The sequence below is a fragment of the Falco punctatus genome, assembly GCF_963210335.1.
Source record: "Falco punctatus genome assembly, chromosome: 19".
Classification (NCBI taxonomy): Eukaryota; Metazoa; Chordata; class Aves; order Falconiformes; family Falconidae; genus Falco; species Falco punctatus.
The window spans coordinates 4,961,857-4,984,202 of record NC_137599.1 but is presented as its reverse complement, the minus strand read 5'-3'; the positions used below and the strand labels follow the sequence as shown (position 1 = coordinate 4,984,202).

At 48.8% G+C, this 22,346-nt stretch overlaps 1 protein-coding gene across 3 annotated transcripts in view; it reads left to right on the top strand.

The window, feature by feature from the left end:
- The first annotated feature begins 19,325 nt into the window (after nt 1-19,325).
- The window catches only part of LOC308055493 (acid-sensing ion channel 2-like), a 103,820-nt gene continuing 100,799 nt past the window's right edge, over nt 19,326-22,346 (top strand). For all 3 annotated transcript variants that reach the window (XR_013924538.1, XM_080369469.1, XM_080369470.1), the window contains exon 1: nt 19,326-22,249. Coding sequence is in view for 2 of the 3 variants with exons in the window: in XM_080369469.1 (XP_080225595.1) it covers nt 21,686-22,249 (564 nt within the window). In the remaining variant the exon portion in view is untranslated. The remainder of the gene's footprint in view (nt 22,250-22,346) is intronic.

Genomic DNA, 22,346 nt, shown 5'->3' with positions numbered 1-22,346 from the left:
ACGATCCCTTGCTGGGCTACCCAAAGCCAGGAAGAGCCAGCAGTGGCTACCAGGGCCAGCAGGAGCCACAGAGCAGGAAAATCACATAGAGGGATGAAAACACAGCACAAGGCTCCTGGTACCGGGGCCAGAATAGGGCTGGGGATATATGATGGATATTTAATGATTTAAACACGTGGCCTCACTGGAGTGACAGTTCTGACACTGCTGTCATCACCTTTATTTTTGTTTGTATTTTGCCTAGAGGGATTGCTTAAAATATACTTGTTGATCTGGAGTTTAATGAGACTTTACTTTGGCTTGAACAAGTGTTTTTTGGACCTCAGTTCAGACAATTCTTCTGGCACTTCTCCTAGTCTCGCTCTCACTGGTTTCTGATAAAAGAAGAATGTTCCAAAGAAAATGTCATTTTCAATTGGAAAATTACTTTTTAATTGGGGCTGGGGAGGAAAGATTTTGTTCCCTGACATCTTTAAAAGGTTTTCACTCTTTCCCTGTTAGAATACAGTTTGTCGCCATTAATGCACCCTCTTGAAAGTCGCTGTTTGGCCGCAGCTTGTCTTTTGTGCAAAAAGCGTGGGGCAGAGGAGAATAATTCTTCCTCGACACACAATCTATGAAAGCAATAAGCTCATTGACTTAATGAGAGAAGATAAAAAAAAAACCAACAACCCAACCCAACAAATAAAAAGTGTTTATAGCTATTTGAATGCTACTAATTATACCAAAGAGCTTTGCAGGAGAGAAGAATATGGCAACGAACGTATGGGAAAGGCAGACAAGGGAAGGGCAGAACAGGCTGAAGATTCATTTTCTCCTTGTGTGCCTGCGTGGTTCCTCATACAAAGCACCTGCGTGATCAGTGCAAGCAATTAATGATGATCCTGGCTCATTAGGAAGATACAGTAGGTAAACATTGCAGTCAGGAATGAGAAAGTCACCCCTATGGTCGTAGCTGTGCCCCTTGCAGTAAAATGACTTTTGTTAATAAGGAGGGAGGGGAACAAGGGCGGCGCGCACGGTGCCCACAGCCCCTCACCGGGTTTGCATGGGAGCAGGTGGAATAGTTGGGTTTGTTATTTTTGGAACAAAACACTGACTCAGAAATCAATTTATCCTTTCTCTGGATAAATGAAAACAAAAGGTAAGCCTGAATATGAGGAGAAAACATTTCACATCAGCTTGGGGAAAATGCTTTAATCAACTCAAAGTAAACATTTTTCTTTTTTTATTTTTTTTTCTTTTGTTTTTTGTTTGCTTTTGTTTTGTTTTATTGTGGGCTGTGTAAGGATTTGGACCTTCCCAAAGGTTATTTATTCTTTCCTCATCTTTTTTTATTTTACCCCAAAAAGAAAATTATTTTCACAGTAATTATTCTAAGTACAGCTGGAGAAAGCCACTTTAGGTCCCAATTTGAATATGAAACATAATTAAAATACTTTTTTTACATTGTGAATTGTTCTCTTATCTGCCTGCCCATAAATGTCACTGTATTAATGGTCACAATTTGTCTCGGATGTAGGAAATAGTCTTTTCCTCCCATTGCTTTTTTTAAGCAGTGGGGAAACAAGCACAGCAGGTCAGGCTCATATGACCATGCAAAAAAATTCCCGATGCAGTTTTCCTTCAGCCGCAATTGAAAAGCCAATCCCTTCTTGCCAGCTGATTATTTCTGCTCCTGAATATACTCTTCAAACTGAAAAATGTTCGCTAGGAGCAGAAAAAGGCAGCGGTACGTTTTAAAAGTCTTTTATTAAACTACCAACCAGAAGAAAATGGGAGAAATTAATAACTCAGGGTGTGATTAATATGAAGCTTTTGTTTTTCTTTTTTCGGTAGCTGGAGCAACGAGGAAGTAGACACGCGATGCTTTCTAACGATGTGAAGAAAAGGTTCATGCGAGTGTTTGTTCAGTGCCAGAATTTCCCGTCCTTGTGGCTGACCAAAGCTTTGGAAAACACCAACAACCCTCCCATCAAGGGTCTCCACCTCTGAGACCTCTTGCTCCCTGTGATTAATTTCCATGGACTTTGTGCATCATTACTAGGCTAACGGCCTTTAATCACTTATTTCTTTGATCTGATTTAAAGCCTGTCTCTGGGCCACTGCATTTCTGCTAGTAGATGCACAAAGGGACGGAACCACCACATGCGCGTTGAACTGCTGCAGCGGTGTGAATTGCTTGGGAAAGCTGGCTCCAGAAGCTAAACACATGCATGGAAATAAAAAGTATATTATTCCACATACTGGAAATAAAAGTATTAAAGACCAAAAAAAAAAAAAAAAATGGGGAGGGGAAAGAATGAAAATGCAGTTTTTCACTCCCCTTGACCAGACCAAAAGATGGATGGTTTAGGGAGAATTGAAAATCAATGTCCCTGGGAAAAAATGGGGCAAAATACACAAAAAAATACACATTAGAGCAGAGCATTGCTGTGAACCAGGCAGGGGACTATGAAACCTGCACATTTCTGTTGTGCGTGACATTTCTGAACTTGCCGGGTATGCAGAAGGCAGCTTCCCTATGCTTTCCGAGGGAGTTTCTACTGATTTACACCACTGGCTAGAAGTCTCCCCCAGGTTCAGTTTTTCAGTTGAAAATAAGGACTTAAAGAAACTAGAAAGTGTCCCTGAATGGACTGACTTTGTCAAGAAAAAAGATTGAAGTGGGAATTGAAGCCTTTCTTTCCACTTTTACAAAATCCAGGTGGCGAACCAAATGACTGCCTCTGGAACTGACCCAGCTGACCACGTCGGAGTGAAGCGTTTCGAGGTTTGTCAATACTTGTCACACTTTTGAGAGGCTTTGTTTAGTGAGAAATTGCAACTCGTCCTCAGCGCTGGGAGATTACAAGCTGTGCTGCTGGACGTGTGAGCCGGAGAGCATCAGAAAAGGCGGTGACTTGGGGTGAGCAGAGCTTTGGTGGCTGGTGCTGGGTGCCACACGCCCACACGTGAAGGTCCATCCCAAGGTGATGCTGCCTACCTTTTCCTTGTCCCCACTTTCTTCTGCATCCATAGTGCTCTCTCTCTTATCTTATCCCTGCATCCACGTACTCATGGCCCTAGACATTTTACTGCTAGAAAAGAGTGGAAAACCCATTTGTGGATCTGTTGGGAGCTTGGCTGAGTAGAACTAGGAAGCCACCCTGGGTACGAATGGACCCAAGGGTTGTGCTGCTGTTGGGAGCCCTTTGCTCCTCTACCTCCTCCATCAGTGCTGCCTGCACCGCTCCCGCTGCCGCTCTAGAGGAAAATAGGAGGGAGGGATGGCTTTTGCACCACTGTGGAGATCCAGCACAAAACAGCTGGAAAAAGGGAAGTCGGAGCTGCCGTGGGAGAACAGCCCGGTGAGACTGTGCCTACGGCAGGGCAGGGACTCCTCCAGCGGTGTCTCTGTGGCTGGCGCAGCCCCGCTGCCCTCCTTTCCCACCTGCCAGAGCTTCTCCCCAGGAAGGCATTTGGTTCCGTGGTGTCTAGTGCTGCTGTTAGCCTGGCAGCAACAACAAAAGGACTGAGTTAATTAAACACACAAGAACATAATTGCAATTAAACCCAAACTAACTGCTGAATCAGAATAGCAAATTGGCCCAGAGATGGCGGGGAAAGGCTGGTTTGCTTATTCTTTTTTTTTTTTTTTTTTATCGTAAGGGCTGATGAGGCACAGAGCGGCCAAGCAAATGCTGCAACATGAGACATGCCACTGGCAAGAACATTTAGCCTGCTGAATAAAAGATAAAGACAAAGCTGGGACTGGGAACAGCCTGGCTGCTCAAGTCAGTCTAGGTTGGTTTCACTCTAGGAAAATCCCAGGAGTTTGCATTTGGCAAACATCTTTGCAACTTGGCTGGAAACGCTCTCCAGCTGGGGCCAGCCCCACCAGTCAGTTCCACTCCTGGCTCCCTATTCTAGGGATGCCAACCCATGGTGGAGTGGTCTGATGGGCAGAGCACCCCCTTGGCCCTCACCAACATCCACTCCAAGGCTGCCTTCCCAAGGGATCTGCAAGAAGGATGTGTGGTTTGCTCTGCAGCATGCCTGATCGCCAAGGAAAAACTCAAGGACACATCAAGGACCACCTGAAAATGAACTGGCGGGGCACTGCTGTCCTGCACCCAGCCAGCACTGCCCCGTAGGGCACACCAAGAAGGATTTTGCACCTTCCTACCTCCACCATGCAACTTCTGCAATACTTGTTTGCAGCAAACCCATGTATTATGATCGCTCCAGGGCTGGCTTCTGTCAAGCTGCTTCAGTGTGTCCCACGAAAGGCATAAAACTGAGAGAAGCCAGTGAATTAGAAGGTCCCTGATAGCAGGACACAGCAAGCGGGTGCTGTTAATCTTACCTTCGCTACTCAGTTTTTGTTCTGCTTGTAATAAATCCCTGTGCCCTTTGCTGTTGAAACTGCAGCCTCGCTACTAGAAAAGGAGGAAAGGGAAAAAAAAAAAAAGAAAAAAGCCAGAGATTGCCATGTACAGAAACAAAATAAGGGATTCATGTCTTGGTCTGGTCAATACTTCTGTTTACTGAGGTCTGAGCCTTAGCGCAATAACCTGGTGTTAAATGCAACGCTACAGTAACTCATGCTGGACTACAACAGGCTGGAAAAGCTGTTGGATTAATGCAGGAAATGGGGCACGCGGCGGTGTGTGATTTCTTATAGCAGGTCTGAATGGGCAGTGGAAGACATGATGTGACGTTGCTTCCAGATCTGGAGTAATAGCTGGCTGGGAATTTGTTGATGAAAGCCTTTTTCCCAAATGCCACCTCTGTGGATTTACAGCTACTTGTGGGAAAAGGTCATATTTATAATAAAAGCTGAGGCTATCTACTATTTGCTTCGATGTAATCAATACAATAATTTCCATCTTGGATCACAATTGAGTTCCATCTGGAATTTTTTATAAAGCAGAAGTTAAAATTATTAAATAATGATAAGTAGAACACTGCACTTAATAGCACTTAACATTTCTGTGCTTTTGTGCAGGCTCTTCATTTTGGACTTGTTACTATTCACCTCCAGCTGAAGCAGGAAAAAAAAAAAAAAGTCAGAGAAAAATCGCTTGAGGGCTTTGCAAATGTATGCCAACACGGAAAAAAAGTGGCAGATCTCAGATGGTGGGAAAAGCTGCATCTTGGTGACAGTTCAAACCATCCCATCACCCCTCCCTGTCGCCCGGTCCCTCTGCTCACAAGCTGCTGAGTTTCATTTCCTGTGGCTCAACAAATCCCTAATCCCAGAGCCGATTTCATGGTCAGGGGTTTACTTAATGTCTAACCCTGATTCCTGTTGACAACAAGATAGCTTTATATTACTTGTCAGGCTGGGGAGCATTGAAGAGGGTGCAAATTTATATTAGCTGCCAGGCAGGAGCTGCGTAAGATTGCCTTTGTGTCGCTGAGGATTGCGTCTCTGCCGAGTGGTGCCTGATGCTATAGAATCCTCGGTCATGACGAGGCCATAAATGTTGTGACAAATGCGAAGTGCGTTAAAAGGGATAATATCTTTTATTGGACCAACAGACAGAGTTGGAAAATGGAAGAGCTTTTGGCACGCTCCTCTCTTCTTCAGCTCTATAAAGGTTATACGGTACTTTACAGCCATGCAGGCGCCTGCATCCCTGGCTGCGAGGCTGTAAAGGATGCTCTCTTCCCGCAGGAATTAAAGTCAAGGGAGAAAAACGAATGCCAAGGCACCGCCATCCAACGAGGCAGGTAACGAGGCTTCATCCTCTTCGTGAAGGAATGGAACTGGATCTCCCACATTGAAAAGACTTCAATAGCACAGCCCCCGTGTGGGAAGCTGCCTCTCGCTCTTCCCCAGCCCAGTGGGCTCTGGGCAGACCCAGCAGGGGGACACGAGCTGCCTAGGACCACTGGTGTTGACTGGGTGGACCTGCTTATGGCCCCTTGGGTGTCAAACAGGCCAGAGGAAAGCAAGCAGAATTGTTCCCAAGCTGTGTAACTCACGGGTCTTCATTTCTTGGAGCAGCATGTGAATTGTTTCTACCTGGATCTTGAAAATTTCCATCTGAATGGGTGGAAAAGGAGGGTTTCAGCATCATGCTTGCTTTCACTGTGGTGGGAAGCACCAAGACCAACATGCTTCGCCCCATGCACGCCCCAGAGGGAACATCAAAGCATTTTCTCTGAAGACAGTTCTGGTTTTTTGATACCTCTGGCCTGAAAATGCTGTGGATTGGTCTAGAAACCATCGTGATCTGAAGAAACTTGAGCAGGTTGCTTTTCAGACAGTTGAACTTTTTTGGGGTAAAAAAAAACAACCCCTTTTTGAGCAATTCTTCTGTTTAACTTTCAGCAGATGAGAAGTCACAATGAGCTAGCCTTGAGTAGGAGTTGAATATGAAAAACAGGCTCTTGCAGAGGAAGGGAAGATGTGAACTTAATGAACTTACTGGCTTAATCATATCAAATTCAGCAAGAGAGCAATGTCATTTCTTCAGTGACAGTTGTGTTGCTGGTCCCAAATCTTTTTATATTCCAACTATGCTCGCTAGTCTAATAAAAGATTTTACTTTGCTCCCCATACTTTGCCCAGTTGGTTACCTACAAATGCCAAATTCTGTATCATGTCCTCAGGAGATGCAAAATTAACTGGAGTTGCCCCCATTTGCAAGTGCAAATCTGTTAGAACTGTTTTATAGTAACGCAGTGTGTTGGGTAACATAGCACGGGGGAAAAAGTTGTAAAAAATTGTGTAGACTCACTCCCACAGAATGAAAATCCTTGCCCTTCTTGTTCCATTTACATTTTTACACTGTTATATTGATGCTGGTATTTTTGATACATTTTGGAGGATGTACTGAAGTTTTTAATATACTCAGATGTTTAAGAGCACTGAACATTTTTGCTTTTTTCTTTTTCTGTACACAAACCTTTAGACTTTATTAAAACAAAACAGTGTGATATTTCTGAGGCAAATGCCAATAATTTTGAAATTCCAGAAAGGTAGTTTCAACTGAAGGTGAAAAGCCAGAGCACAGATTTGCGACTTTCCTACCAGAAGACCCTTCTGCTCTGGTCGTGCCCATGGGACTTGTCCACACCTTGCTGTAAGGTGTTTCTGGCAGATCCATTTGCTGGCCTGCCCAGAAGCAAATTTGAGCATTTTCCTCCATTTCTTCCAAACTGCTGCATCCCAGCAATTGCTTTTGGGTCATTTGTGTAAAGAGAAGGGAAACAAGCTGTTTAAATGCATCAGCTGGTTTGGTTATGACACACTTAGACCCCGAAGCACATTAATACCCATTTATTGCTTGTGAAGGCTCCTGCCTGATACAAACGCTGGCCTTTCTCAAGACTTCCCAGGTGGCTGTTTTGGGGAACAGGGTGAGGATGTCCACCCAGGTCCACTGCTGGGGGCTGGGAACATCAAGTGTGACCCCCTCCTCTTCGTCTGCCCCAGCCCTGTGGGGCAGCACGCCTGGGCACAGCGGGTCAGGGTTAAATCAGCAGCTTGCAAAGAAAATGGATGTGTTTGGCGATTTATTTTTTTTTTTATTTTATTTCTGCCTGCTCTCATCAGAGGCCCCAGGGCAGAAATGATGACACAGAGTTAAGAAGTATTTAAACTGAGTTTTGGCTTTTATAGGAAAAAAAGATGGTAGGGGGACTGGGATGCCTTTGTAGGGAAACGTGGCAGAATTGACAGTAAAATATTGCTCTCCAGGTGAATTAATGTTGGCAAAGGAGGGGATATTCCTTGGGAATTGGGTATCACTGTAATAACTCCTGTTTCTCCCCATACCACAGATCTCAGATGCTGGATTTAGGCTGAAAGGCAGCAATATTTGCTGTTGGACAGTGACTCCAGAACAAACAAGCTCACAGTTTACAAGAGAATTTCTCCTTTCATTAACTCTCACCTCCAAAAAGTCAGCTGTGCTGCCGGAGTCCAGCCGCTCTCTTCCTTTGTGAATCACAGCCGGTGACAGGGGTTTGCAGGGTTCATGCTGGCCTGCGTGACAGCATCGATGCCCCTGCGTCTCCCGCAGATGATGGATAGATGTACCTGGGTCTCCTGTAATTGGATTTGGAGAAAACACTGGCACGACCCAGAGAGTGCCGCGAAATAAAGCCAACTGAATTTCTCCATCTGCAGTTTTGTCATCATTTCTGTCTCCTGGGACACAGGAGATGATAATTTCATTGCCAGAGAGGTGATATGGGGAAAGATGTGCCCCCTACCCCCCCGTTCCATCCTCCCTCCTCACTCCTACAGCCAAGCTCATGCTGCTGTGGTGCTTTGTGAAGGCCAAAGAGGTTTCACTGCTGGAAGCCGCGTACCTTCAGCTCGGGGTGATTAGTTCTTGATAGTTCAATACTTTCTAGAGTGAAGATTTTTTTTTTCTTAGAAGGTTTCTTTTGCCTTCCCCTTAGATGCACAGCGCTGCTTGCTTTCTGAATGATGCTGGCAAATTTGTCTATGATAGTACAGGACCACAAAGGGCCCAGTCCTTCCCTATTGCACGCTGGGGGAATGTGCTTTTCTTGCACACCTCACCCAAAATCTGGGACAGTGACCTAGGGATGCCCAGCGGTGCTGCCCAGCGCTCAGCATCCCGGAGAGCCGCTCCAGGATTTTTTCTTTGCAGGCACCACCACCTAGTGCAGTGCACTGGAACTTCATCGTTTCCCCTTGGACTTTATCCTGCAATTGCAATCGGTTGTTGGAGCTGGTGGAATAATTGGTGCTTAATAAATCAGCCACTGCACGGAGCTGTTTCTTTTTCTAAACCATCTCAAACAGTTCTCAGAAAAGTGGCAGCGTAATTTCTGCAGCCACGCTGGTGGGAACAGCGGCTGCTGGATTCATTGTCTCTGGAAGGGAGTTTGCAAAGTGATCACCTGGCTGCTCTTGAGAGATTTTTCTGGATTTTGAAGTTGACCCACTCCTTGTCTGCATGACCTAGGCAGGCAGGATAGCCGTAAGCCGGGACAAGGGAAAGGAAAAATCACCACCTGTGGGAAGCACACCAAGCACATCCAGGGTGTGGACATGTCTCAAGAGAGCTGCTGAGAGGTGCACTGAGTCAGAACCTTCCACCTGGGCAAGCCCTCTCCTTTGATGCTTGGTACCCCACCTATTGACCCTTTAAAGCTCTCCAGATTTCTACAGTCGGGCTCCTTTTTGCTATGAATTGCTACAAAAGGATGCAACACCGGCACGGCGGTGCAGGAGGTCTCTGCTGCTGAGCCACCACTGACTCCTGTCCCACAGCCTTGTTAGAAAGTGAAGCTGGATGGTATGAACAGAGGTTTGTTAGAGCCAAGACGGCATTTCCTTTCTGGAGAAGCAGCTCCACGTTTTGAGTGGATCGTGCCATGACTTTAACTAAGGCCCTTCAGCTCTTATACCTGCAATAGCTCCAGGCTAAGCTGGAGGACTTGCTTTTCCTCCCAAAGTGCTGGTACTTCCCCCAGTTTTCAGTAAAGAGAGAGCAATGTGACGGTTAGTCACCTACAGATTAAACAGGTTTATATTTTTGTTTGCCCTGAGCTACTCCTCCAACACTGCTTTCAAGGGGAAGCTGATTTTCCCAAGGAAGAAGACAGAGGGACCCTCAGCTCCAGAGTTCGGGCAGAATTGCTTGGTGAAGCCTGAGTAAAGCTGGGGCATGTGCCCCGTTTCTCCCATCCCATGGCAGCCCACTCATGGTCACGACCTGAGCGTGGGATAGTGATGGGCTGACAGGCTTTGGGAGGGGTGAACTGGGGGGCAGAGTGCTCCCAGCCTGTTTACAGCGCTGGTCCTTTGCCACCTTAGCCCTCCATCCCCACCTCTTGCTCACAGTCAAGCAGAAGATTCGAGCAGTGGAAATAAAATTACATTATTCCAGGCAGAGTTGATTTCATGAAAAATGCATCGTCTTTCCATGGCTTCAGTGAAAATATATTGGTTTCTGCCAGATTTAATTAGAAGAAATCCATTCTCAAAGCTTGGGAAGAACTGGCATGAGAGGGGAGTGAACATGAAAGATTTGTGAGACTTCAAATGTCTTGCAGGGACTAAGTTAACGGACTTTAACTCTTTGCCTGCAAGTGAAACTAAAGTAACGTTTCCTCCTCTGGAACATGCACTGGAAAATAATCATATGAAAACACTAAAATATTCATTTATTTACGACCTGGGCTCAGGAATTACTGTTTTGCTTTGCTTTTGCTCAAAATGAATAATTTTGTCCTAAAAGGTGAACTAAAAAAAAAAAAAAAAAAAAAAAAAAAAAAAAGTAAAACTATCACCCACCTTAAAAATAGGAGTAATAGTCAGTGAAACAGAAGGTTGCATCCACAAAAAATAAATGTTTCTATTTACTTTAAAGGACTTTCAAATTCTGTTTTTGTCTGGTTTTCCCAATATTGCATGGTGGCAGTCTTTGAGATAAAAGCACTGCAATGAGACATCAAGACATTTCATTTTGTAAGTGTCAAGATTCAGAGTCTTGACTTTTCCAAAGTCTTTCTACCCGTTTTCTTTTGAGCTGATCTCAGCAAGTCTGCAAAAAGCTACGGGGCTCTGGGAAAGAGCTTGGCTTCTCTTTCTGACCCTCCCATTCAGCAGATGACTAAAGGCCTGTGACTAAAAAGGTGGTGTTCTGATCAGAGAGCAAAGATTTATATTTATATCACTTTGCTGACATTGACTCTGCTACCAACCAGCCCCAAATACATCCTTCTGAAAAATAAATGGGATGCTCTTGAACTGCAGCAAAGAGTCTTATTCTGGTTTAACCTTTGAAACCAAATTAACCTTCGCCAGAGCAAGGCATTTACATTCTGGAATACATGTACTCACACACCGAGTTATTCTGCAATTCCTACGCGCTTGAAATTCAGTCTCACTGCAACGTGAACAAGCGCTAGAGGCAGGAGGGTGTGCTGGCTGATGGATACCACTGCTGCCCGACACAGACATGCACGCTGCGTGCTGATCTTTGCTTTCTGAATTTCGTATTTGTCAAATAAAAAGGGATCCTTGAATGAACGAGTGACAAAACGTATAACCACCCCAAGGCTGTGCGCCTTGGGAACCCCGCTGAAATCCCTATCAGGGCTTTCGGCACCTGGTTCCTGCAGGAAGACAATGATTTAACCAAGGGGATGTGAATCATCATCAGAGGGCTTTGCGAGGACTCCAGCTTTGCTTTCAAGCGGTTTTGTGTCAATTCCTCTTAAACCGGTTCAAAACAAGGTAAACGGGAACATGCCATTCAAACAGATTCACCCTGACAGCAGATAACATGCTGGAACTAGACTGGTTTTGTAAAACTTGGGCAGAGGATGGAATGCAGAAACGCTTCAGCTTCCTAAACACCTGAGTGACACCAGCACGGAGCAGCCCTCCTGCGGGAAGCCAGCCGAAAATGAGATGCTGAAGACGACTTCTCCCACCACCTGGGGCCATCCCCATATCCAGCAGCCCCTGAGAGCTGTAAATGATGAGTATATAGGGAGGAATAAGTGTAAACGATTGACCCTGACACGTCACGCTCTGGAAGAGGATGGGTTGCGTTGCTGTGTCCTGTTTTGATTACTGGGTGTCAGCCCTGCGTCTATCCTGCAGTTATCAGCAATTTCCAAGCCGGTTTTGGCAAGGCTCGCTCAACTGAAGCACGGCTCTCTGTTTAAAGGGGTTTTACTGCTTGTAAACTTGTCTTTCCTGTGCTTACAGCTCCTTCCCAGCCAGGTCCAGGGGATCGGGGTTCCTTGTTGGTGCCACAGCAGAAATAATTGCCAGGGTGGGTCTCTGAAGGGTGGGACTGATGACAACCCGGAAGGTGCTTTCAGGAAAATGATTTTAAAGGATGCTTTCAGCCTCCCGTGCTGCCCCCGTCTGTGCTGCTCTCTGTGGGTCAGCCGCAGCGGCTGCAGTGGGGACCCTGCCCGCTTGCTGGGCTCCGCTCTGCTCACCTGGACCTTCTCCGAGCACTGGGTGAGGGGCTTTCCTGGCCACTTGGTTAGGGACAAGGGCCTTGAAATGTTCTTCCATTCATAAAAGCATGAGCTGCTGCTCTGGTGATAGCTGCTCTCACATCTGGCTTCCAAGTGAAGATGAGTGATGGACAATTTTTAGCTGGTCGGGGATTTGCTTCTGGAGTTTCCCAGCAGCCCTGGAGAGCTGCTCCCTCACCGCCTTGACCAGCCTGTGGGATCCAAGCCCTGGCTCCTCTCTGGCTCGCAGCAAACCTCCCATCACATCCCGCCTGGCCAAAAATCATGGCCAGACACAGAGCCACGACAGTGAAATGAGCAGCACTGGCTTTATTCTTCCATTAAAAGTTGATTTGTCACTGTATTAAAACATGAATAACCGCGAAAGCAAAGATGGGACTCTGCTCCTTGCTCGCTGTTATTAAAACTCTAAATCAGGTCGCCTGCAGAGCCATCTCTGTTACCTTCGCAAATGAAAGCAGGGAATTGGCTTCTTTTGTCTCTGAGGGAAGATGCAGGTGCTCAGCGATGCCGATAAAGCTCGGCGATGCCGATAAAGCACCTGGGTTTGCCCGGAGCTGCCCGTTTGCAGCTTCACACCACCACGGGGTCCTGTAGGAAAAAAAAGAGGGACCCTTCTCCGAAGGGGCAGCTCTGTAGCAGAGGGAAGGTGGTGGGCAGGAATCTGCGCTGCCCAGGTCTCCTTCAACTGTAGCTCAAGTGATGGGCTGCTTAGGTGTGGGTATTTGCGCTGCAGAAACCCACGTTCCAGTGAGTTTTCTCTGTCCATAAACCCCTAACCCAGAAATATCGCTGAGACATGGCTGGAAGGACCATAGGGAGGGTGGCAGGTGAAAAGGGATATTAATCTTCTTCTATTACGTTTAGGCTGACCTAATGTGAATTCTTTGTTTCAAAACACACACACACACAAAACCACAAGGTTTTTTGTTTGGATTTTTTGTCGCTGTTATGCAAGGTTTAATGTTTTTTTCATTTGATTCTTCTGGCAGCTTTTTTTATTTTATTTTTTTCCCCCAGATATCACCCATCAGCTTCACTACAAATAGCTTTGGCTGACCTGAAAATGCTTTTCCACTGATCAGATAATTCATCTTAAACGCTCTGCCAAGTGAGAGCAGTGAGTCACTCATGTCTCTCCAAACCTGGTGACTGCCTGCTCCACCAGCCAGCCCAGCAGAGCTGACACCCACAGAGAGGGCTTGAGGGCTCAGCGGGCTGCTCCCCTTGGGCATGGGGACACGGGGAATGTCGTTAAACCAGAGAAAAACGATCCCTCCTCCATCTTCTGCAATGAACTTTCTGTCCTTCTCTAGATAAGAGACCAGCAGGGCAGAGAACTTGGTGATGCGTTTGCAGACGGGCATGGATGAGCTTGCAGGGCACACCCGCCTGCACGCACACCCCTGTGGCTCTGCCTCGCCTTTTGCAAACCAAAAATCAGGCAAGGAGACGAGGGCAGGAGTCTCGGGTGCTGGCAGGCCATCAGCTCCTCCAGCCCTGCTTCCCCCTGTGCTTGCCCCTGTGCCTGCAGGTCCCGGTGGCCGGAGAAGATCCCACCTGGGGGATCAGATGAGGATGAGCATCGCAGCACGCAGGCGATGGGCAATGCCAGCGATGGGCTCGTCACCGCGATAGTGAGAGGTGCTGTCTGGTCAGGTAAGAGTCATCTCACAAAAGGCTGGGTCACGAAGCCCAGACTGCACAAGCAGAGTTATTAATAACTGACGCCAAAGAGAGCTGTTTTTCACTTCTTTGGGGAGACTGAATGTCAAGTAGGAAGGATCAGCTGCGGATGGAACAGAGCATTTCAATTTATGTCTTGGGTCCTTCTCCTTTGGGTTTGAATTTGTAAAGGTTTGGGGTTTTTTTTGTAAAGCTGGACACACAGTATTTGAAAAACCAGAGCTGAGCTTGGAAAAAAGATCTATTGGGCTCAGTCTGCATTTTTTCCCCACTGAAAGCAGGCAGGTTTTAGCTTTTCTGGGCCTTTCTTCTCACCCAGCATCTCGGGTACCATCTCAGGGAACCTGTGATGTCTCACCACAGGAGCAAAGGCTGATGGAAAGACCCTCTTCTGTCACACCTTAGACAACGTGAAGGGATCCACTTAGCTTGGGTTGCTCCATAGGGTAACGACACCTGTGCTGCTCAGTTCTGCGAAGGAAAGACTCTGTGCGGTTATTACTGTGTCGCTTTGCACTGGCTTAAATTACATCCAAAAGGAACACAGAAATTTCATGTTTTCTTCCCCCTCAGAAAGGGCAAGGATTTAAGATGAGGCTTGTTCTATCAGTGCAGGAACAACTCATCTCTGGAGTGAATATCATCTTATCGAAGAGTAAATACCATAGTCTGGTCGAGTTCCTGTCCCGACTGCTTGAACAAACATTAACTAACCCATCAGACATCCCCAAGGAAGGGAAAGGATCAGGCCCATCCAGCACCCCACAGAGCACAAACAAATGACGTTACATGTTTCCAGCCACCGTGTGCCTTGGCTGGCCTCCAGCAAACTTCACCTCTTCCTTATCCATGGCTCCAATTTCCGTAATGAAAGGGCTAACGATGTCACGGGACACAGCCTTGGCGTATCAGTCTGCGCCCACAAAATCGACTATTTCTAGGCGGCTTCACAGGGCTTCTTTGAGCCAAGTCACTTCACGCCAGCTGCGCTCCCCCAAAACCCTATTGAGGAATCCTCTGCTGATCGATGGGGGTGGAAATAAACCATTTTAGTCAAATCTAGTTAAAACAGGCTTAAAATAAACACCCCAGGGCTGGCATGGTCTCAGGTTTGTATCTGTCCTCCAATGCACCTCCAGCTATCTCAACCCCAGCTCCAGGGACACCTGAAGGGGGTGAGGACGAGCACAGCTGGGGCGATGATGTTGGCTCAGCTCCTGTGGGTGCATGGGCTGGGACTGAGCACCGCTGGCACTGCCAGTGTCACAGCTTGGGGCGACCCAGCGCGGGGGATGGGAAGCGGGTAGGCGTGCAGCCCCCCCCCCCCCCCCCCCGCCCCGTGACAGTGTGGTGAGGATCACACCTCTGTGATGACAGACCCGGCAGCCTTGTTATCGCATTCTCATTAATTCAAGCTGCTATTTGCTGTAGATACAAAGGCAAACAAAAGTTTTCGACCTGCTGGCTTTTCAAAGGCAGTCAGGGCTGGGAAATCTTGCTGTGTCCTCCTGGAACTTTGCAGGGGGGTAGAATTGGATTTGAAAGCTGCCGGGGACTGTGGTGTGCCCGGAGCAGAGCTGAGTCCCTCTCTCTGCTCAGACTCTCCTGCTTTCGGGCTGGCAGCCTCCCAAGGATAAGCTTTTCCATGGGGGTGGCAGCATCTCTTCTCTTTTGACAGGAGCCTGTCAGTGGGGTGAATCCCTCTTTGCCTGACCTGTCCATCGTGCATCTCCTATCCACGGCACTTCCCGAAGCAAACGCTCCATCAGCATGGGGGTGTGTGTGTGGGTGTGTGTGTGTGTGTGTCCAGGTGGGGGATGTCCTCACCAGGGCACCCTAAACGTGACACTGTCCCCATGTGCTGGGTGGCTCTGCTCCCTCTGCAGTCAATGGGGACTGGGACAACCCACCCTGGGGAGCCCAGATCGGCTCATCCTGGAGCAGAGCCCCTGTGCAGCCACCACAGAGACCCACCATGCTGAAGTCAAAGGGAGGTGGCCCAGAGGGGTCCCCCCCGGGGGGCACCGAGGGCCACCTGTCCCATTTCACCTCACAGCTTTGCTCCTTTGGCAGCAGGATAGCAATTACCTTTTAGATTGTTGTGTTTTCTTCTTGTTTTCTCGGTTCAGCCACCTGAGGAAGGACAATCAGGGTTGCCATAGCAATGGAAGGATGACTTCTTAATTTGTGGGATTCTTTCTCTTAATTGTTCTGAGAATTGTTATCCCACGAAAACTGCCACCTTTGGAGAATTTCAGTTAGGAACTGCAGTGGCATGGAAGGAGAAGTTTAAGAGAAAGAAAAGCTGATTAAGTCATTTTCAGGCAAAAAAAGAATGAAAAAAGTATATTTTTGGTGAATTTTCCTGGCCTGTTTCATGTGCTGACAAGAACAAATGCCTGGTGTTATCCAGAAACAAGGGCCTGGAATGCGTCCTAAACTTAAATTATCCCTAAGTAATTCAGAGTGCTTTCACAGACTTCCTGAGGAACAGGAGTATCTGGCAGAATTAACACATATAACTCAAAACAAAATTGTGTAAATCTTTACAGAGAACAGGTATGATGGCAACGGCTATTTAAATGGGGAGGTGCCAAAGGAAAATGTTATTTTTCGATTGCATTTTTCTATTGCATTTTTCATCCCCAAACCTCTAAGCCTAAGACACAGGACAGAGCACCATTACGTTAATTTTGCATAGAATGAAAAACCTGTGGCTGGCTGAGGGTGCAGCGAAGCGATGGCACACGAGGATGGAGCCGGAGGCCCCTGCAATCCCACCGGCTCGCTCTGCACACCGATCAGGTGCCGTACGAGTCACCGCTCACGCGAACATCTTCGAATCCCAGCTGACAAACACGGCCCTGGAGAGAGGGCTGATAAATCTAAGTTATTGCAGAGAAGCTGGGAATGTCAGAGCGGGCAGGACAGGCTCCAATTGCTGCAAAACACTCCTGCAAATCCAATATTCCCTTTCTGTAATAAAATCTGTAGATGTTACTCGGTCTGCAGGCTCTGGGCTGATTCGGAGTGAGAGTTACCCCTATGCCAGGGAAATATCTCCCCCATCGCCAGCTGGATTTGGAAGCTGGAGGCTCAGCTCTGCCACACGCAGCTGTTCATGTGCTGTGATGGTTCTGTGGGTGGAGAAGGAGGAGGAGGAGGAGGAGGAGGAAGGCATCCTGGAGCATCCTCTCTGCTGCTGGGGGATGCCAAGTGCAGCTGGTGGGGAAATCCTCCCTCCAAAATAGTTTTGCTACTGGAAAATGCTGATTCGACTCTCTGTCAACATGTTTTAACGAGTAATCTTTTTAGGGAGCCATGAGTATCAAAATGGAGTGTCTTATTGTCTTCCAACACCTTCCTTTAGAAGGTGTTTCCCATTATGTAGCCATTTTTGGTTTTCTTTCAAGGAGACCTTTTTCTCTTTAATTGCTTTAATTGCTTTCATTTTATACCCCATTGTAAATCCAAACATAATATTAAATACATTGAAATCCAATCACAATTTCAATTTTCTATATATATTAAAAAGCCATTTAACCAAGCCAAAGCTACTTTGGAAGGCATCAGATTTAATTTCAGGGGAAACATAATGTTGAATGCTGATGTTGTGGTTTGGAAAAGCAGGCTCATTTAAGTAGCCAGGCTCTCTCCGGTAAGGGGAGCGCTGGGTTCCCAAGGGTTTGAAGATGCTGACAACAAGCAGTTCGGTGACAAAAGGGTCCAAAAAGGTCGGGGAAAGGCTGAGAGATGGAGGGAGACTTACAGGACCTCGAGCAAAGTCCTTCTTCCTCCAGGTATCATCATGGGCCCAGTATTCCCTGGCTTCCCCTCCAAATGCCTGTTGTCCTTCTTTTTTTTTTTTGCAAAGCCCACAGAGATGGGGCAGAAGCAGCGCCCTGCGGAGCTGGGAGCACACCGGGATCCCAACGGGGACATTCTCCTGGTGCTCGGTGCAGCCGTGCAAGTAACCTGCAGCGGGGCCGGGGAAGATGAACGGCTCTCCCAGACTGCAGCCACCGTTGCTTTTTCTTTTCTTAATTTTTCTTTTCTTAATCAAGCCCAGAGGGAAACATAAACCCAACAAAGTGGCAGAAAACACAGCAAGCTGTAGGGCTAAGGAGAGGGCTCTGGCCGGGGCGGTGGGGACTGGGTGCTGGACCCCACAGGGGACCAAAACATCTCCTTTTATTTTTAAAACAACCCATTTTTCTGCCTCTGAGGCCAGTCCTGACTTTCCCAGCGCAAACCCTTCGCCTGGGACGTGCTTCTGGGAGGGCATCGGTGGCGCTGTGGAAGCAGAGGGGCTCACACAGGGTGGGGGGACCCCTCTCCATCTCCTTTCCCTCCCCAAACCAACCGATTTCCCAGGGATTCAGGACTGGGATCCCTCACCCTGAGCAGTGCAGCGTGGGCTGGAGACACAAGAGGGCAGGCACAGGCTGTGCAAACCAGAGGGGGCTCCGGCTCTGCTCCCTCTACCCCCACCACCCTGCCCTGCTGCCCCCTCCACCTCTGCCAGGGGGGAAAAAGGGATTTTCCTGAGGATTGTCTTCTGGCCCTGCCCGCCTCTTCTGTCCTTCTTTCTGAAGGAGATATGAAGCAGCGAGGTCTGTGAAGAACGTTATGGGGCTACGAGCACCCAAAGCAGCTGCTTCACCCCCCAGGGGCACGCTGCCATTCCCTGGGCACCCCCAAGGAAGGGGGAAGCAGGTCTCCTTGGCTGGGCTCTGCATCTCAGGGGCTTTTATGGGACCAGCCAGGCTCTTCACCCGTACCATGCATGCCCACCTGCAGAGAGGCTGTTTGCAGGGGTGGCAAAAAGTGCTACAGCCCTCACCATCCCTGACAGCCCATCACCCCCTCCTGCCTGGTGCACCCTGTAGCGCATCCCAAGAGCTGCTCTCCTTGGCTTTCAGGGCACCCTGGGCACAACCCGAGGCACCGGTGCTCACCAGCAAGCATCTTCCTCCCTGGTTTGCCCCCAGCCCCATGGGCAGCGGAGCTGGCGAGCCGGTGCCAGGCAGCACTGCTGGGCACGGTGCTTCTTCCTCCAGCCAAAGCGCTCTGCACGGTTAAGTAATAAAAGGCAGCAGATGGTATATGGTATGAATTACAGAAAACAGGATTGTAAAGGCAGCGCGCGTGGTGAACGAATGAAAGCATTAACGCACCAAGCCAAATAACGCAGATGAAGGGGGAGAGGAAGATTTGCAGACGGGTTGATCATGGGTGGGAAAGGGAGCCCATTCCTACCAGGAAATTTTTAGGGGGGGAAGGGTCTTGTCCCCAGCTGCGGGGAGCTGGTGAGCACAAGGGTAGACAGGCAGCCAGGTCTGGAGCCCAGAAGCGAGAGTGCTGTGGCCTCGCTGTCCTCAGCTGCTTTAATTCTGGTTCACAGGTTGCTTGGGTCTGCTCGTGCTCTTCTCCACCCCTCCTGGAAAGGGCATAACAAGATGCAGGTGGTTTGTAAGGCCTCACCTTGGCTGAACTTCGGCTTGATAAAGAAGGGGCACAGCTCTGCTTAGCCCTAAATGGGCTTGAGCTGAGAGCCTGGCTTTTAGGCACGAGCAGACACAGGAGGAGGGAACCGGTTTTGGTTGGGTTTTTTTTTTTGTGTGTGTGTTTTTTGGTTTTTTTGTTTGGTTTTTTTTTTGTTTGTTTGTTTTTTGTTTGTTTTGGTTTTTGCATTTTGAGGCTGATGTAGATTTGTGTACAGAGGAACCCAGCTCCTGGCAGCAGCTCCCGCTCCCCTGTACCCCACCTGTCTGTGAGCACTGGTTGTGCTCTTGGTGCAGTCTTGGAACCTCCTGGCTGTGGAGAGAGGGTTCGGCTTTGGGGCAGCAGAAAAGACCTATCGGGAAATACAGCTGCTGGCTGCATTGCAAGCTTGCTGGCTGGCTGCTTGCGAGTCATTTGTCTTCTCTGCCTCAGTTTCCCTGGTGTAAAATGGAGAAGCAGCATTGCACTGCAGTGTACCGGTGCTGGGATGAGGAGCTCAGCACCAGGTACTGCCATAGGATCACCTGTGCTGGGGGATGCTGCAGCAGGGCTTGCCTTTGGCTGCTGGGGCCAAATGTGGCTCTGGAGGTAGCAAAAGCTGAAACTACCTCATCTCTGGGTGAAAACCATCAGGGGGAGGACAAAGTGGCTCATGGCCAGGGGACAAGGGAATCGGGGGTCTGTCAGGGGAGGTGAAGCACCTGAAGAGCTGAAGGGGCCAAAGGGTGCAAATTGCAATGGCTCTTGCAGGGTCTGCTCTGACGATAACAGCACTTGGGGTTATAAATTCAAACCCTGGGGCTCATTTTATTCCAGGTAATATTTAAATTTGTCCTCTACCTCACAGGCAGCTGAAAGTGGCTAGGCATTGCCCCATGGACACTGACAGGCTCTGTCTGTGCTGTGACCCTCTGCTCCCACCTCATCCAAGCTGGGAAAGTCACCTCTGGGTGCTACCGTGGCCCCTGGGACCCTCACCTGCTGTAGTGCTGGGTGTTGTACAGAGACAGAAACTGTTTTTATATTCTGGATCTGAACAAAAGCAGGCAAAACCACTGCTGTGCACCAAGGCAATATGGAAGGGAGTTACTCCAGACTCTGTTCAGACCCCGGTACCTTTCATCTCTGGGCTGAACCCTGCCCATTCCCACCTCCTGCAGCATGCATTAAGGACGCGCTCATCTATGGAGGCATCATTACAGGATTTTGCAGCATCTCCAGGGTAGGAAACCTTTCCCAGTTTGCCTCCCTCCCCCTCCTCCTCCTTCCAAACCTCCTGGCTGAATGCACATCTCGGAGCGCCTTCCCCAAACCCATCCATCACAGCTGCCTCTCGGCAGCAAACAAAACATCTGGCAATCGCGCTGGCCGAAAGTCTTCCGAGTGCTCGGTGGGTTGAGGCAGGGGGCGATCAGGAACTGCTCGGCACAGCCCCCCCCGCCCCCCAAGGCATGGCTGCTCAGACTCACCCCCCAGGGAGAAGCCAGGGGTCTCCCATGGTGGCCCCCTCTCCCTGCCCTCCCCCGGGCTCTTGCCCCGCTGTGGGGCTCCAGATCAATGCGTGACTCACGGCTCTCAGCGCTTCGCCCTGTCAAGAGTCCTGAAGTGAAGGGAGAGAGAGAAGAGACGAGAGATGCTGCAGCCCCTCTCCTCCCGCTGCCTCTCCCCACTGAGTCTTGTCCTGTCTGATTTTTTGCTCTGAGCTGCTGTGTGGCAGAGGAGAGGCTTCATGCTATCGCTCTCTCCTCTGCTCTGTGTGTGTGTGTGCCTGGAGTTGAGCAGCAATTTTTTTTCCTCTTTTTTTTTTTTTTTTTTTTTTTCAGCCTTTCCCTCCCTCTTTTCCTCTCCTACTTCTGCTGAATTAGCTGCCCACCTCTCCCTGAGAGAAGCCCTTGGAAATAACACCGGCAGCACGGGGTGGGTTTTTTGGGGTGGTGGTATTTCTTCAAGCCCTGCCCAAAATGGAAGGGTGGGGAGGAGGAGAGATGCCTAAATCCAGCAGCTCGCATCCCTGGAGCACAGAGAGCATCACCCGATCGGTCTGAAAGCCCCGCTGCTGTGCAAGACATCAGCTCCGGGAAGCTGCATCCTTGGGCTTTCCGCACTAGTTAACAGCCTGCGAGCTGCCTCGACTTGTTTTAAGCTCTCTCACTTCATCTCATCTTCCTTCGGTGTGTGTGTAGGGGGAGGACTTTATTTCCATTGGCTCGGCTTTGCCTGCCCACCCACATCTCTTCCACATCACCTTGGTGTCTCCCTAAATAAAACCAGCCCTTCTTATCGCACCGAGGAAATCAAGAGCCAGAGTTTGAATGGATTTTATATAAATATTTACCCCGCCGAAGCTACTGCTGAGCTTGTGGGATAAACTCGCAGCAGCTGGCCTGAGACTCTCCTTCTATCTCGCGCCCCTAAGAGGGTTTAATTACTTTCAAGAGGGGAGGGGAGAGATCCAGAGCTCAGTTCCAGCTACAGACTGACCCAAAAAGCAGTGCCAGGATTTAACTAACTGTCCCTGATGGATCTGAAGGACAGCACCAGCGAGGGCAGCATGGGCAGCCTGCAGCCTTCCAGCATCCAGATTTTTGCCAACACCTCCACGCTCCACGGGATCCGTCACGTCTTCGTCTACGGGCCGGTGACCATCCGGCGCCTGCTCTGGACCTTGGCCTTTGTGGGCTCGCTGGGTCTCCTCCTGGTGGAGAGCTCGGACCGGGTGGCTTTCTACTTCTCCTACCAGCACGTGACCAAAGTGGACGAGGTCGTGGCTAACAGCCTGGTCTTCCCTGCCGTCACCATCTGTAACCTCAACGAGTTTCGCTTCTCCCGGCTCACCACCAACGACCTGTACCACGCTGGGGAGCTCCTGGCTCTGCTTGACGTCAACCTGCAGATCCCAAACCCTCACCTGGCTGACCCAGCCGTCTTAGCCATCCTCCAAGAAAAGGCCAACTTTAAGCAGTATAAACCAAAAGTTTTCAACATGCAGGAGTTCCTGGCACGGGTTGGCCACGACCTGAAGGATATGATGCTGTACTGCAAATTCAAAGGCCAAGAGTGCAACCATGAGGACTTCAAAACTGTGAGTATGAGCAGACGCTCTGCTTTTCCCTTCTCTGGGTGTGTGGACGGCGGTGGTGTTGCAGGACCAGGACAACACAGGAGGTCACTGGCCCACC